This window comes from Stegostoma tigrinum, chromosome 20, assembly GCF_030684315.1.
Source record: "Stegostoma tigrinum isolate sSteTig4 chromosome 20, sSteTig4.hap1, whole genome shotgun sequence".
NCBI lineage: Eukaryota > Metazoa > Chordata > Chondrichthyes > Orectolobiformes > Stegostomatidae > Stegostoma > Stegostoma tigrinum.
In genome coordinates, this window is record NC_081373.1 from 46,388,581 (window position 1) to 46,404,639 (window position 16,059).

Genomic DNA, 16,059 nt, shown 5'->3' on the forward strand with positions numbered 1-16,059 from the left:
TCTTAACTGCCCTCTGGGCAATTAGGGATAGGCAATAAATGCTGGTCTAGCCATTGACGTCCTCTTCCCATTAACGAAAACAAAGGTCAAGAGGGGTCTTTGGGCTTCTTTTATAATTCAGCTTATTACACATTTAGTCTGGATGCTACCATGTATGATAATCAGAGGTATACCAGTCTCTAAACTTACTGCTCCATTATTGAAAAGAACTATTCTCTCCATGCACTTCTCTCTATCTGAATGCCCACACTGTGCTATTTATGACCAGTGAACAGCAGCTCCATGACATCACCAAAAGTTTGCTCCAGGTTCTAAAAGGCTTTTTGACATTGCCTTTTGCACTGCCTCCACCTTTGATACATGTGCCATCAATCCGTAAGAACTACAAAATGCACGGTAGCAACTTACCAAGGTCCTTTTGCAAATACCTTCCAAACACACAACCTTCACTATCTAGAAAGACAAGAGCAGCAGATGCATGGGAACACCACCTGCACATTTCCCTTCAAGTCACACCCCAGTGTAGCTTGGAAATATACCTCAGTTTCTTCTCTGTCAGTGGGTCCAAAGTCTTGGAGCTCTCTTGCTCACAGTGCTGAAGGCACACTCTTTACCACACAGATTACAACAGTCCAAGGTTGCAGTTCACCAGCATCATCTTCTCAAGGGCAGTTCAGGGCAGACAATAAATGCTCAGATACCAGGTAAGAATAAAAAAAAGCCTTCAAATTTTTTGCAGATCTCAGGCCAATTCTGCAGAGTCGGAGATTCTACAGTAAATGGCTACTGTGTTTGCTTAAAGGGCAAACTCCACAAATGAATGAATTTTAATAAACCATATAAACACGTTTACTTGGGCTGCATGTACAAGTTGGAAAATCCTATTATTATCCTGTTTACTGCAGTAATGACTTAAAAAATAAACTAGGTTAAAAAGTTACAAGATAACGTGTTCTTTCTTTTTATCTTGCAGTACTGATTACAACAGAGTTCAAGAATCTAAGCCTGTGGAGCGACAGTATAAAATATCAATATAATTCATCCACTATCAATATTATTTTCTAAATATGAACATGCGGTAGACGGAGCTATTTAAAAATCTGCTGATTGTTGTGTATACCTTCCAGACGAACTGTACCCATGTCAAGCTCGAAACCCAGCAAAGGCTGAGAAAAGCTGAAAAAAATCTGTAAACCTGGACCCAATGGCACACAAAGACAAATAATTTGGAGTTAAAGTACAGCAGAACTTTCTCCACATTCCAAACTTCCCAGGACCCACAGCCCTCCGAGATCTCTGTCCTCCTCTAATGCATGACCCCTGTTGCCATGACTGCACCATTATCAACCAAACCTTCATCTGCCCAGGCTCTAAGCTCTAGAATTCCTTCTCTAAACGTCTCTGCTTCCATACCTGTCTCTGTCTCCTTTAAAATGCTCCTTATTCTTCGGATTGGTCACTGGTTCCAATGTATGAAAACTTTGGTCAGCACGGTGGCTCAGTTGTTAGCACAGCTGCCTCACAGCGCCAGGGACCCGGGTTCGAGTCTACCCTAGGGCAACTGTCTGTGTGGAGTTTGCATATTCTCCCCTTGCCTGCGCGAGTTTCCTCCGTGTGTTCTGGTTTCCTCCCACGGTCCAAAGATGTGCAGGCTAGGTGGATCGGCCATGCTAAATTGCCTGTAGTCTTCAGGGGTGTGTAGATTAGGTGGGTTTTAAGGGGATGGGTCTGAGTGGGATGCTCTGAGGGTCGGTATGGATTGTTGGGCCTGTATCCACAGTGTAGGGATTCTATGGTCTATAAGCAGCTGGTTGTCAAATTTCATTTGGTAATACTGAAGATAAGCACGTATGAGGTTTTTAAATAACATTAAAGGAGCAAATTGTTCTTGTTTTTATAGAACAGCACAAGTAACACTATATTACATCTAAGGTTTACATAGTGAGGGGACAGTTGCAGTGGAGATTGCAGGAACAAGATACCATTTCAATTCACATATTAGGGCCCATTTATTAAACTTTGGCTTGGAATAGAACTGCCTAATCAGACCTTGAAAGCAGTCTTAAGGATACTTATCCTCCAGATTAGGGATTCAATGTCACAGGACGTCCTGAGCTAACAACAGAAATGAGAGAAAGCTTGCATGCTCAGACAGAACTGAACTCATTTCCCAAAGGCAAAACTTTATGAAAGGGCCTCCTGTACTTCTTTTCCTTTTGGAATATGTTGATACCAGAGTGTTCCTCTCTGCTATATCAAATGGAAAAGAAAATGGGTGTACACAGGTGATGGTTCATGGTGCCATATCATCATCTGTCGACAGGAATATTGTACAGCACCAAACAAAGAGACTCAAGCTCGATCAAAATAAAATTTAGAAAGAATCATGGCCCTACAGGAAGAGCAGAAGTTCTGTTCTACGTAAAAGCCTCTAGGGACAACCCCTAGACTTTTCACCAGGAATCTTGTCTTCTATTCTTTAGAATTGTCCTTTGAGAAAGCTCAGTTCTTCTGCCTCTTGGTTGAATCCCCGCATGGCCATTGCTTTCACCTATACACCAATCAAGCTGGCTAGAAGGTAATCTGACAGTGGTGTGGTGCTAATGTCAGCCTATGGCCTTTTGAGATTATAATGACTTTTACTTAATGTGTCTCTAAATCAGTTTTCACTCCAAGACCAGTAGTAACAGTTTCTGTTTCAGTCAGCTCGAACCCAGTCAACATTGAGTAACACTTGCCTTGCCTTCACCATCACCAGTCCAATGAATCCCTTGATCACTCTAATATATAGCCAAGTGCCACTAAGTGAACTGGGGCAAAGCTTAACCCTTCAGGGCTGCTGTTTAAATCTATTCTAGAACAGACCAAGTTCACTGGAAGGTCAGTCACATAGGCCCTAATTTAAGTTTGCAATGGCCAACACAAACGGATGTCAGAATGAACAAAATGGAAGCAGAAGTGTTATCATCACTTAGACCTGACCACAAAGATGAACCTCTGCATTTTAAATTCAAGGAGACTGGAGAGAGCTCCAGGGTTCCAGTCAACAGCGGGATGCAATCGATTGTATTCCCGAAGGCAATCTCCTGGCACTAAACTAAGAACTGTGGATGCTTGAAATCTGAAACTGAAACCAAAATTGCCGGAGAAATTCAGCAGATCTGCAGCAGCCGTCGAGAGAAACTCTGCTTTCTCCCTCCAGAGACTGGCAGATCTGCAGCAACTTCTGTTTCTGTGCTAATATCCTGGTTACAGCACTGCACCTACACCACCCTGACTGCAGTAGGGTTATATGAAGGTACTCACTATCTCCTTCTCTAGGGCAAGTAGGGATGGACAACAAGTGCAGACCCAGCCACCGTCACTTCATGAATTCATGAAGAAAAAAGCTACATAGGAATAAATTGCAAAATGAATTAATCAGAATATAAAAACCAGAAGAACTGCAGATGCAGTAAATCAGAAACACAAGCAAAGTTGCTGGAAAAGCTCAGCAGGCCCGGCAGCATCTCTGGAGGAGAAAATTTGTGTATAAAATGTACCAAGGGATTCTCATTAGGCTGAGGCACTGGCAGTTAAACCCATTCTTCACCATGTTTCAGAGATGATGCTCTTTACCTCTCACTCTCTTCAATGGTCTGGTCCATATATTGGAAGAGATCTTGGAATAGCTTGTAGCTGGAGAGACCATTAATTTTGTAACCATAACTTCTCTTCCAGTATTGCTTCAGATCACCCAGGTATTCCAATATCTGAAGGATAAATTGATAATTGGAACAGTTAGTACAGCAGATGTGACTTTTCTTCTTTATTTCATCGTGGAAACACTGTTTTATGCCTAATTAATCCTTATTCAAGGAATTAATTACATTTACATGAACAAACCTCACCAACTTGCAAGTGCCACGCTGGAATCAAACCAATGCTTCCCACACAATGGTGGTGCTTAATTTAATTTTCTGTGGTAGAGTTTACATGTACACCCAAGATTTCCTCCCACAGTCCAAAGATGCCCAGGTTTGGGTGGATTGGCCATGTAAAATTGCCCACTGTCCAGGGATGTGCAGTTTAGGAGAATTTAGCCATAGGAGATGCAGGGTTACAGGGATAGGGCCCAGGGGCTGGGTCTGGACGAGATGCTCTTTCAAGGGACGGTGCAGACTTGACACGCCTGTGAGGACTCATAGTGTCGAGGGTGTCGGTGGAGGCGAGATGGTGCTAAACAGTGATAAATTTCATTCCAACGTCCGTGATACAGCAAAGCGGACTCATGCCTGGCCACCAGGCCCACGGCCTGTGACAGAGCACTTAACAAGATCTGTAAACTTGGACACTTTCTTTCTTTCTGCACTCTCCTGCCGTTATATTCAACGCCTTGGTTTATTTTTCTGTGTTTTAAGATGGTGCCAGAGAATGGCAACAAAATACAACACTTTTCACTGTATTTTGTAACAAGATACATGCGACAATGAATCAATCAAACAAAAAAATCAAATGGTGTCTGTCTGCATTGTAGGGATTCTATGAATCTGTGCCTTATAGTGTTAATGAACACACTGCTTTTTAACAACGAGACGGAAAATAGCACTTGGCAACGTTGCACTATAAAAAGTAGTGTATAAATTGCACAGAACCTTGCAGCTGCTGTCATTTTCAACAAAATGCTAGTGCTAACAACAAATCCTTATGATTTACCAAGCTCAAAAAGGGCAGAATATATATTAATTCTGCTTTGTTTCCTGCTGGAGAGATGATCATTTTAGAATTAGCATTAGCTTTATTGCCACATGTACTCACAGGGGTACAGTGCAAAATTTACAAGTCACTACCTGTGGCACCATCTTAGGTACAAGGTACCTAGGCACGGATTTTTCAGCACAAGCTGTTAGGAAAAAAAATTGAAAATTAAAGAAATAAGAAGTCCAACTACAAAACAGAGAAGTAGAAAAATCAGCTTGATGTCTGCTGGCACTAAGATCATTCTAATGGCTCTGACTGTGGTCATTCCCAGCATCTCTTTTGTGATTGTAATAGGTTCAATGGTCCTGGTGGGAATTTTTCTTTATTCGTTGATGGGATGTGGGCATTGCTGGCTAAGCTAACATTTATTGCCCCACCTTGAACTGCCCTTGAACATGGCTGGTTTGCAAGGCCATTTGAGAGATCTTTTATGAGTCAACCATGTTGCTGTGGGTCTGAATTCACATGTAGACTGGACCAGGCAAGAATGACAGATTTCCTTTCCTCAAAGGGCACTAGTGAACTGGACAGGTCTCCATAGCAATTGATAAATGGTAACATGGCTGCTAAAGGATCAGCTTTTAATTGCAGGCTTTTCTTCAAAATGAAGTTGAATTTCATCATTGGCCGTGATGGAATTTAAACCCATATCCTCTAATGCATAATTCTGCAGTATGGTCCACTAATGTTAACACTACATCACTTGTAACAGTGAAGCCTATTGTCATTCCAGTGGTCCCTGTGCACAGTCTATTGATTCCTGCTGAGGTCCTGGTGCTAGATACTGTGTAAATTAGGATTTGGCCCTGCTGGTGTTCCTGCCCGCTGATCATCAGTGTTCAACTCATATGAATGAATAAAGCCTGTCAGATACAGCCTTTAGGGAGGGAGGGAAACAAAAAGTTTGAGATAAAAAGAATGCGGAGTGATAATGGCTCCAAGCTTTTCTTCAAAATTGATGACTCATGATCTTCCCCACATGATAACTGTTGTCAAAAGGACTCCCCCCCGCAACGAGAATTAAAAAACCAAAACTTGCAAAGAGGTGTGTCTTGCCCTATAACCTGTAAAAGGAGTGTGAAAAGTGGTGTGGCCTGCCTTTCAGCAACTTCTAATGGTTAACTAAAATAAATCCCTAACACTCACTTTACAATTAATAAGGAACAATTTATTTCTCTAACTATAACAGTGAACAAGTTAACAACAAACTGAATAAACCCTGTCTAACTACCAACTATTCCTGAATAAAACAAGGTTCTAATGGTATGCTGTTTAAATAAATATGACTCCCACTTGTATAAAATAAAAAAAGAATTTAGCATCTCAAAATTATAGCCAGGTTATGTGTCTTCTGGAATGTTCTGTGCCTTCTCCATCGAATGTTTCATCTGGAATGCTTTTTCCATCGAATGTTCTGTCAGGAATATTAACTAGTTGTGCCGTAGGTACCTTTGATTTAAATGATGCTTTCTTTAAACTTTAGAGAAGACTGTAAGAGCCAGTAATTCTCTTTTGAGAGCTGAGAGCTACTAACTCTGGCAGATGGCGGTTCGTTCTCCTGTCTTTGTCCAACTGTCCTCTTCTTTTATACCCTTGATGAAATACCGATATTTCTTACAATAGGATTAGTCCCATTGTCAAAACCATTAGGTTTAAATTTAATTGGTTTTTGGTATCTGGATGCCTGGTTCAAATTAATTGGCTAAAATCCAAACTTGTTGTCTTGGTAACAAAACAAAACTGCTACATGGCTTGCTAACCCTACGGCCTTTTGATACAAATGTTTCGGTTCAGGTGTTCTCGGTGTATCTGCAAAGCTGCTCCCTACAGACATCCTTTTTGAATTGCTAAGTGTAGAAAAAGCACGTTATCTTTTAAAAGGACCACATGCTGCTTTCCCCCTTAGCATTTTACAAACACCAAATTCTAACCTCCTGCCTCACAATCCACAAGTACTCTACCTAACTCTGCAATAATGACCCACTGCTACTTTAACAGGCAAGAGACGGACAACAATACAAACTTGTCAGTGATGCCCACATTGCAAGACTTGAAATGTTAGAAAAGGCATCCTCAAGCATTCAGCAGATAAGGTGACCCCTTTAGAAAACAACAGTGGAGAAAACGAGACAAAGAACAAATTTCTGTTCAACTGAACATAAACTGAGCCTGCAACATTGTCCCAGAATAACCACAAATTATAAACTCCAAAGTGTAATGTGCTGCAGTATTGATAACAGCCTCAGAGAGTAAGATGTCAAAGATCCATGACGTTATTTCAGAAAAAGAGCAGAAAATTTTTCCTTGTGTAATAAAAATGAAACAAAGAACTGCGGATGCTGGAAATCTGAAATAGAGACTGTAATTGGTAGAGATCTAGCATCATCTGATGACAGAAAGAGTTCATGTTTCAGATTCAGTGACCCTTCTTCATCGATTTGTTTTGTTCTGATTATTCCTTGGCCAATATTTCTTCTTCAATCAATTGTTTTAAACATGATAATTAGCAGCTCATTGTCATATTGTGGTTTGTGGGAATGTGCCTTCAGCAGGGTAACTTCTCTAGGGTATAACAGAGCCAACACTATGCAAGTACTTCACAGACAGGCAAATGCTTCAGGATATCCTGAGGTTGCAAAAGGTGCTCTCTCTTTCTTCTCCTCCAGGTATGGAAAAGAGGGGGCAAGGAAACCTCGTCATTTGCAAAATTATGTCTTCCTCCAAAAAAAAGGGCAACATTGCAGGTTTTTGGTAACATGCCAGTCCTTCAGCCTCAGCACTGAGTCTAGCTCTAAGATCACAAGAATTAGGACCAGATATAGGCCATTAAGCTCCTTGAGCCTGATCTGTCCAGTGATTAGAAAATGATCGATTTGACTGGAGCCTTAACAGCTTGAATCTGTTTCCTCCCAATAACACTTGCCTTCATTATCCATCAAGACACTGTCTAAACCAGTACTGAATCGATGCAATGATCTAGCCTCCAACACTTCCTGGGGAACAATATTCTACAGAGTAAATCCCCTGAGAGAAAAACAAAACTCCTCAATCATGGTCTTAAATGAGAGGCCCTAATGATTAAATTGTCTCCCCCAGTTGCATTGTCTCCCACAAGAGCAGACACCCTTTTAGCATCTAGTCCCTTTAGGATCTTACATTAGGATCAACTTTCAGTAAGATCAACTCTCATTCTTCTAAACTCTAACCAGTATTCTTTTCTCTTTATTTGTTCACAGGATGAGGGCTAGGCCAGCATTTATCGCCTTAAGAGTCAACCACATTGCTTTGCTTCTGGGGTCACATGTAGGTCACAGGTGAGGATGACAGTTTCCTTCCCTAAAGGACATTAGTGAACCAGGTGGGGTTTCCCAACAATCGACAATGGATTCATGGTCATCAACAGATTCTTAATTCCAGATATTTATTGAATTCAAATTTCACCATCTGCCATGGCGGGATTCAAAACCAGGTCCCCAGCACGTTAGTGATAATGGGAACTGCAGATGCTGGAGAGTCCAAGATAATAAAGTGTGAAGCTGGATGAACACAGCAGGCCAAGCAGCATCTCAGGAGCACAAAAGCTGACGTTTCGGGCCTAGACCCTTCATTAGAGAGGGGGATGGGGTGAGGGTTCTGGAATAAATAGGGAGAGAGGGGGGAGGCGGACCGAAGATGGAGAGAAGATAGGTGGAGAGGAGAGTAAAGGTGGGGAGGTGGGGAGGGGATAGGTCAGTCCAGGGAAGATCTCTCTGATGAAGGGTCTAGGCCCGAAATGTCAGCTTTTGTGCTCCTGAGATGCTGCTTGGCCTGCTGTGTTCAGCCAACTTCACACTTTATTACCCCAGCACATTACTTGGGTCCCTGGATTAACAGTCCAGTGATAATACCACCAGGACATCGCCTCCTCTAATAGGCTCAAACTGTTCAACCTTTTTCTCACAAGTTAACCCCTTCATCCCAACGATCAGGAAATAAACCTTCTCTGAAGTGCTTTTAAAGCAATTATATCATTTCCTACATAAGGGAGCCAAAACTGTACACAATACTCCAGATGTGATTGTACCAACACTCTGTACAACTGTAGCAAAACGTCTATACTTACACACTCTATTGCCCTTTAGAATCCCGATAGTATGGAAATAGGCCATTTGGTCTATTGAATCCAAACTGACCCTCCAAAAAGTATCCCATCCAGATTCAGCCCTCAACCCTATTCCTGTGACCCCTCATTTCTCATGGCTAACCCACATAGCCTGCACACTCTTGGCAAATTAACATGGCCAATCTACCTAACTTGCACATCTTTGGATTTTGGGAGGAAACCAAAGCACCCGGAGGAAATCCACGCAGACACGAGGAGAATGTGCAAACTTCACACAGACAGTCGCCTGAGGGTGGAATCAAACTCGGGTTCCTGGTGCTATGAGGCAGCAACGCCAACCACTGAGGCACCGTGCCGCCCTGCAATAAACAGCACAGTTAAATTTGCATTTCTAATCACTTGTTGTACCTCCACACCAGGACTCTGTAATTTATGTACGAGTACATCCAAATTCCTCTGTGGAATTCTGCAGCTTCTCGCCATTTAAATATTGTAATGCTTTTCTATTTTATTTCTGCCACTGGGCAACTTGCCATTTTCCAATATTATACTCCATTTGCCAAAATTATTCCCACAACCATAAGCCTCCCATAGACTTTGTGAGTTTTCCTGACAAGTTACCCTCCTACCTTTCTGTCACCAGCAAACCTAATTCCATACATTCTGTGATAATAAAATGTGAGGCTGGATGAACACAGCAGGCAAAGCAGCATCTCAGGAGCACAAAAGCTTTTGTGCTCCTGAGATGCTGCTTTGCCTGCTGTGTTCATCCAGCCTCACATTTTATTATCTTGGAATCTCCAGCATCTGCAGTTCCCATTATCTCTCTCCATACATTCTGTTTTAGCTTTCAACTATAAATAGTTAAAGCCAAGTACTGGTCCCTGTGGCACTCCAACAGTTACAGTCCCTTCATCCCTACTCTCTGCTTCCTGTTGGCTAACTAATCTTCTACCCCAATACTCTGCTATCCCCAACACCACAAACATTTATTATGTGCAGTAACCTTTGACATGACACTTTATCAAAATCCTTTAGGAAACCCAGGTACACCACATTTACAGACTTCCCTTTAGGTATCTTGCTCTGTTACTTCCTCAAAGAAAACTACTAAGTCAAACACAAGATTTTCCCTTACACAAAAACATTTTTTCTAACATTAATTTTGAAGGATATATTTTGTAAGTGTCACCACTAGGAAGTACTGTTGAGAATTAGTTTGTCTTTTTACCTCTACATCTTCCTTTTCAAAAACGTCACACCAGGGAGAAACTATGCCTTTAAGGATGAACTCATAGATGCAAAGATAAAACGCTGCTTCCACCATATCTGTAGAAGAAAGATAAACATATCTAAGTTACAATTCTCTGCATTTAAATGAAGTCCTATTTGTGCTTATTGTAATTCAGCTATGTTTCGCTCAAACCAGAGAAGTTACTTTACAGCACAAAACATAATGCTCATTAAGGAAAATCAAAGAAGAACATTTATTTTCTCATTATTCTGAGTGAAAATGCAGATTAATTTTAACTACTGCCAATTGAAATTTGCAGCATTAATTTGGTAAAATATTTATGGTAACAGTTCCGACCTGCTTTCTCTCTCCCAAGTAATTTGAAATATTGCACTGCAAGGAAATCAGAATGGGTTTAGCACCACCATGCAGTCCATACTGTATATAACAGCAAGTATGCAAATTAAACACAAGGGGTAACAAGGTGTAGAGCTGATGTTTCAGGCCTAGACCTTTCTTTTGATTTTCTGAAGAAGGTTCCAGGCCTGAAATGTCCGCCTTCCTGCTCCTCTGATGCTGCTTGGCCTGCTGTGTTCATCCAGCTCTCCACCTTGTTATCTCAGATTCTCCAGCTGCTGCAGTTCCTGCTACCTCTTAAACACACGGGGTGCTATTTTCACCTTCAATTCAATTTCAGCTGAGACTGCTTTAAAAACCGTCCATGAAAAAGGGCAAACCAGAAATTCAGTGATATGCAAAATGTTCAGGTGGATGAGAAGAACATGTCCTAACCACATGCAGTCAATGAGCTGGTTTAGGGGCAGAATTAGCTGACGTAACAGAGGTGGAATAGATAATCCAAATACGACTGTGAATATGCATTAAGAGGCTCATCTAAGTGTCCAATATGACATTAACACAAGTTAAGATTCTGATTCAACCTCAGATAGAGAGATGGTAGGGAGACGGAGGGCCGGAGTCAGTAGTTAGGGAATGGAATATCTTTGTCTGAATCACTGGGGAACGCCATAATCAATGGTAACCAACTGTAGATAACAATAGCAAGCAACCAGCAACATCCCTGGAGTGTAATAAATTATTTTAAAATTGAAATAATTTGTAAAAGAAGAAAAAACAACACAAATAAGATAGAAGCAAATGCAACATGTGAGCATTTCACAAAAATAATTTCAAACCTTGTCAACAAAAGCAATCTGATTCAGTGAGTTCAGTTAATAAGCCAAACACCCCTCAGTTTATTTTTCAAGCAAAGAATTGAAGATAAAATAAAGCAAATGAAACTATCTACTTATAATAAAATTTCAAAGTTTTCTTTAAACAAACAGCAGGATATAACCCCATTCATCCCAAAACGATCCTTTATAAATTGATAACAAAAGCAACAGCTTTTTGTATAGAGATAGTAAGAACTGCAGATGCGGGAGTCTGAGAGAACACAGTGTGGAGCTGGAGGAGCACAGCAGGCCAGGGCGCATCAGAGGAGCACGAAAGTTCACGTTTTGAGTCAGGACCTTTCTTCAGAAATGTGTATTTCTGAGTGAGTTATAAACCCCACTGCATATCTCCGAGTGAGTTATAACTCCACTGCAGTGTTATCTCTGACTTCAGCATCGGTAGTTCTATCTCTGAGTGAGTTATAACCGCACTACGAAGTTATTTCTGAAGAAGGGTCCCGACCCAAAATGTTAACTTTCCTGCTCCTCTGATGCTGCCTGACCTGCTATGTTCATCCAGCTCTACACAGTGCTATCTCAGCTTTGGTATAATCTCACATCCCATTCCAATATCCAAAAACATGTTGTGTAGTACACAAAAACACAGCTCATATTGTCCTCAGGCCACAAATCCCTTTCCTCTTCTACCTGATTTAGGTTTTAATTATACAAAGAGTATGTGACCTCTTTATTCTTTCAACCAAAATACAGCACCTCACATTTACTTACAACAAAATAATTTGCCAACTAACCATTCTGGCAATTTATGAATGCCTTCCTGCATTTTATTGCTTTCTTCCTTAGTATTAATTTACTTTCCCAATTCAGTATTACCTCATAGATGTTGAGTTATCTTCCCATTCCTGAGTTAATGCAATGTAAATAATGTGAACAATAGTGATCCCAGCACCAACCTTAATGGAATACCCATTCCCACCTTTAGCTAGCAACTATTGTATTTTAATCATCACTGTCTCCTGTTGGGTAGCCAGATGGTATCCATTCTACTATTTGTTCCTGATGTCACATCATCTGATTTGATCCTGGTCATGACTTACTATGTACGGCATTATCGAAGGCGTTGTGGAAATCTTATACCACCACTATAAACTTTACATCTGCTGAATGCTATTATATACCCTTTCTGTAATTTGTCAAAATAATTAAATAAGTTAAGTGAAGCAAGATCACCTTTGAAATATGGGTTGACTACTCTTTAGTATATATTCAGTTTCCAAATATGCTTCAATTACATCTTTGATGAAATATTCTATTATGTATTCTGTCACCAATATTCAAATAACTGAACCTATAGTTCCCTGGTCGTCTTCTTCATTCCTTTTATATTCTAAAAATCTCATTTATTATTTGACGCTGTATTTTACAACTTTTTTATTTATATCTAGAATTACTTCCATTCTTTTCCAAATTCTTACATTGCGGTACACACAATCCAGCTTAATCAGGGGGTTTAGCTTTTCTAAGTTTGATTAGTTTAACAATTAAATTCCTCTTTCTATTTGGCTCCCTTCTACTGGCATGTCCACATCTAGAAAAATGATTATGTAATATTTCTACCATTTTACTCCCATTATCTGCATCTTTATCTTGAGCAGTTGTTAATGGCCTACTCCTGATCTTTCATTATCAATTAATCTGTAGTTACCTCAGCTTTTATTTTTATAGCCTTCAAGAATTCAATCTCATAGTTCCTCTTTGCTTTCACAATTTTTTTTCTTTTATACCTTTTTTTATTTTCAGTTGAGCACTCCTTGTCATGATTAGCTTGTTTGTATTTTTGTTTTTGAGAGGAATATACTTCTCAACAAATCTACAGCTCAGTTTTTCATCTCTTTAGTTCCAGTACACTTTCCGAGTTCCTTTCTCTCATACTCCTCAAACTGGCTTTTTTTGATAATCTTTTACAGTTGTCATACGTTGACTGATTGAGATCGACACATTATGACTGCTATTGTCTCGACATTGCACAGTACCTACTTTTGTTATCTGCTCTGGCTCACTTTATATTACCATATCCAGCATGGTATCCCTTGAGTTGTGTCTTTTGTATGTCGAGTAAGAAGATCCTTAACTACACTGTAAAATTTCCATTCCATTACCTAACATTTCCTCAACAGAGTTGACTTTGTCCGCCCCAGTCCACACTGGACCTCCACTTAAAAGCTTCCACAACAGAAACAATTAGCCCTTATATAGTGCCTTTAATCTGAAACATCATGATGTGCTTCACAGGTTAACTGCAAAACTAAATTTGGAACTAACGCACGTTAGGAGATCTTATGTGAAATAATCAGAGTTTGATAAAAGGGGTGAAGTTTTAAGCAGCACCTTAAAGAAGAAAAGACAGACAGAGAGGGTTAGGGATAGAATTCATAGTTTAGGACCGGAGCAGCTGTGCTCTCAGCCAACAGTGATGGAAAGATTAAAACTGGATTAGATGAGTGACAATTAGAGGAATTTGTTCTTGATCTTAGTTGGGGCAGACAGCACAGATTTCCAAAGGTTTAAATTTTATTTAGTAAACTAATAAACTAAGTGATGGAATGAGCTGCTAAAGAAATTGGTAGAGGTGCGTACAGTTACAACATTTAAAAGACATTTGGACAGGTATGGAGTTTAGACAGATTTGAGCAAAATACAGGCAAATGGGAGTACTTCAGTTTAGGAAACCTGGTCAGCATGGGCGAGTTGGGCCAAAGGGCCTAGTTCCTTGATGTATGACGCTACCATTCTATTACTTATAGAAGATAAACTCCCTTGTTGAGGTGGCTTGTGCCGAGCACACTAAAAGAAGATTGGGAAGAAATGGAAGTACTTTTAAATCCAATTATAAAATAGTTATATGTTAGAATGGTGCCAGAGGACTGGCAGATAACAAATTGGATTTTTTCATTTAACAGGGGCGATAGAACAAGACCAAGGAACTATAAATTCAATTATCTGAACATCAGTAGTAGGAAAAATAATGGAATATTGAATCAAAGATGTAACTGAAATTCATCTGGAGGCTGGAATGCAGATAGCCAGAAATGAGTGTTCTGCAATAGTCAGGTCAAGAGAGAACAAAGGCTTGGAGAGGCTGCAAGTTCCACTTTAACATGGTTTGTTGGAGTTGCTGTCTGCGGGGTTTGCATGCTTTCCAGGCCTTTTGTCATGTCCCGTCCCCACTGGCCTTCCTCCCGTTCCTGCTCTGCCTCCAGTCCCTTTAAACCACCTGGCAGTCTCCACCACAGCCCAGCTCCTGTCTCCACTCTCCTCGTCCCCTTCAACACTCCAGTGCCTGCTTCTGACCAGCCTTCCATTCTGAACTTGCAAGGGGGCTCATTCTCACTGCAACTGACCAGTTTATGGCACAAGCTGAGGGCTGATCAATTAAAACTTTAACAAAACATAAAACAATAGCTGTTTGTCCCCTTGAGACTAGGGTCTGCCATTCAATGAGATCATGGCTCATCTGATAATCCTCAACTCCATTTTCCAGCCTTAACTGCCAACGTTAATTCCCTTACTGATTAAAAATCTGTATCTCAGCTTTAAAAATACTTTATGACTCAGTCTCAACAGCCCACTGTGGTAAAAAATTCCATAGATTCACTGCCCGCTCAAAGAAGAAACACCTCCGAATCTGTTTTTTTAAATATGCAATCCCTTATTCTGAGATGATATCCTTTGATCTTAGACTCTCCTGCAAGGGGAAACAACCTTTCTGCATTTACCCTATCAAGTCTGCAAAGAATCTTGTATGTTTCGATAAGGTCACCTCTAAGCTACAATAATTACAGGGCCAACCTACTCAACCTCTCCTCATAAAACAATCCCTTCACACCAGGTATCAGCTCAATGAATCTTCTCTGCACTGCCTCCAATGCCAGTACCTTTCCTTAGAGAAAGGGACCAAAACTGTTCACAGTGCTCCTGCTGCAGTCCATCTAGTGTGTTACATATTTTTAGCAAGACCCGCCTATGTTTATGCTCTATTTCCTTTGAAGTAAAGGGCTGCATTCTATTTGCCTCCCCTACTACTCACTGACTGCAATTTTAACATTCACTACCTACAGTACCTGTATTCTAAGCTGCACTGCAGTTATTCCGCATTTAATTTATTTTCTTCTACAGGTTATTTTATTTACAAATTTACATTTGGAAATGCACACCATTTCAACTTAATAATGCTGTTAATTTGTTTTTCCACTGAGAAAGTCTGGATGTACCTAGCTGTAAAGTTCTTCTTCTGTACTTATTGACTTTTTTTATTTTGTGAATTATTTCAACTGTAAATACACAAATATAGCAGAGTATTTCAACTTAAGTTTCTTCTAAGGAGAGAAACCTTTGCAGGAAACTAATTCTGACTTTAATATTAATTCCTATGGGAAACAATCCTTCACAAAAGCTGGTTAACATAAATTTAAGTGAGGGTAACTGCATCTTTTCTGTAGCTTAATTTCCTACTAAGTAATGTTTAGCCAATGTTGATTTTATCTTTTACAGTAAAAGTCTTAAAATATAGCATCTTTCTGCACAATTCCTTGCTTCATTCCATTTTTAAAAAAATTGAGTCTTTATAGCAATAATATTATGGGAAAGCTGGGAAGGATTTGGAAGGTGATAGCATGTACAAGCTATTTGGAAAGGAGAATTCCCGGTTAGGGAATGGCAGCGTTGTTAGGGTGGCACGGTGGCTCAGTGGTTAGCACTGCTGCTTCACAGCACCAGAGAACCAGGTT

General features: G+C 40.3%; 1 protein-coding gene across 2 annotated transcripts in view; it reads right to left on the reverse strand.

Moving 5' to 3' along the window:
• Positions 1 to 16,059, reverse strand: part of minpp1b (multiple inositol-polyphosphate phosphatase 1b) — an 88,171-nt gene that overhangs the window by 55,856 nt on the left and 16,256 nt on the right. For both annotated transcript variants that reach the window (XM_048551071.2, XM_048551072.2), the window contains exons 2-3: positions 10,074 to 10,171; positions 3,619 to 3,752 (exon numbers count right to left, since the gene is read on the reverse strand). In XM_048551071.2, the coding sequence (XP_048407028.1) occupies positions 3,619 to 3,752; positions 10,074 to 10,171 (232 nt within the window). The remainder of the gene's footprint in view (positions 1 to 3,618; positions 3,753 to 10,073; positions 10,172 to 16,059) is intronic.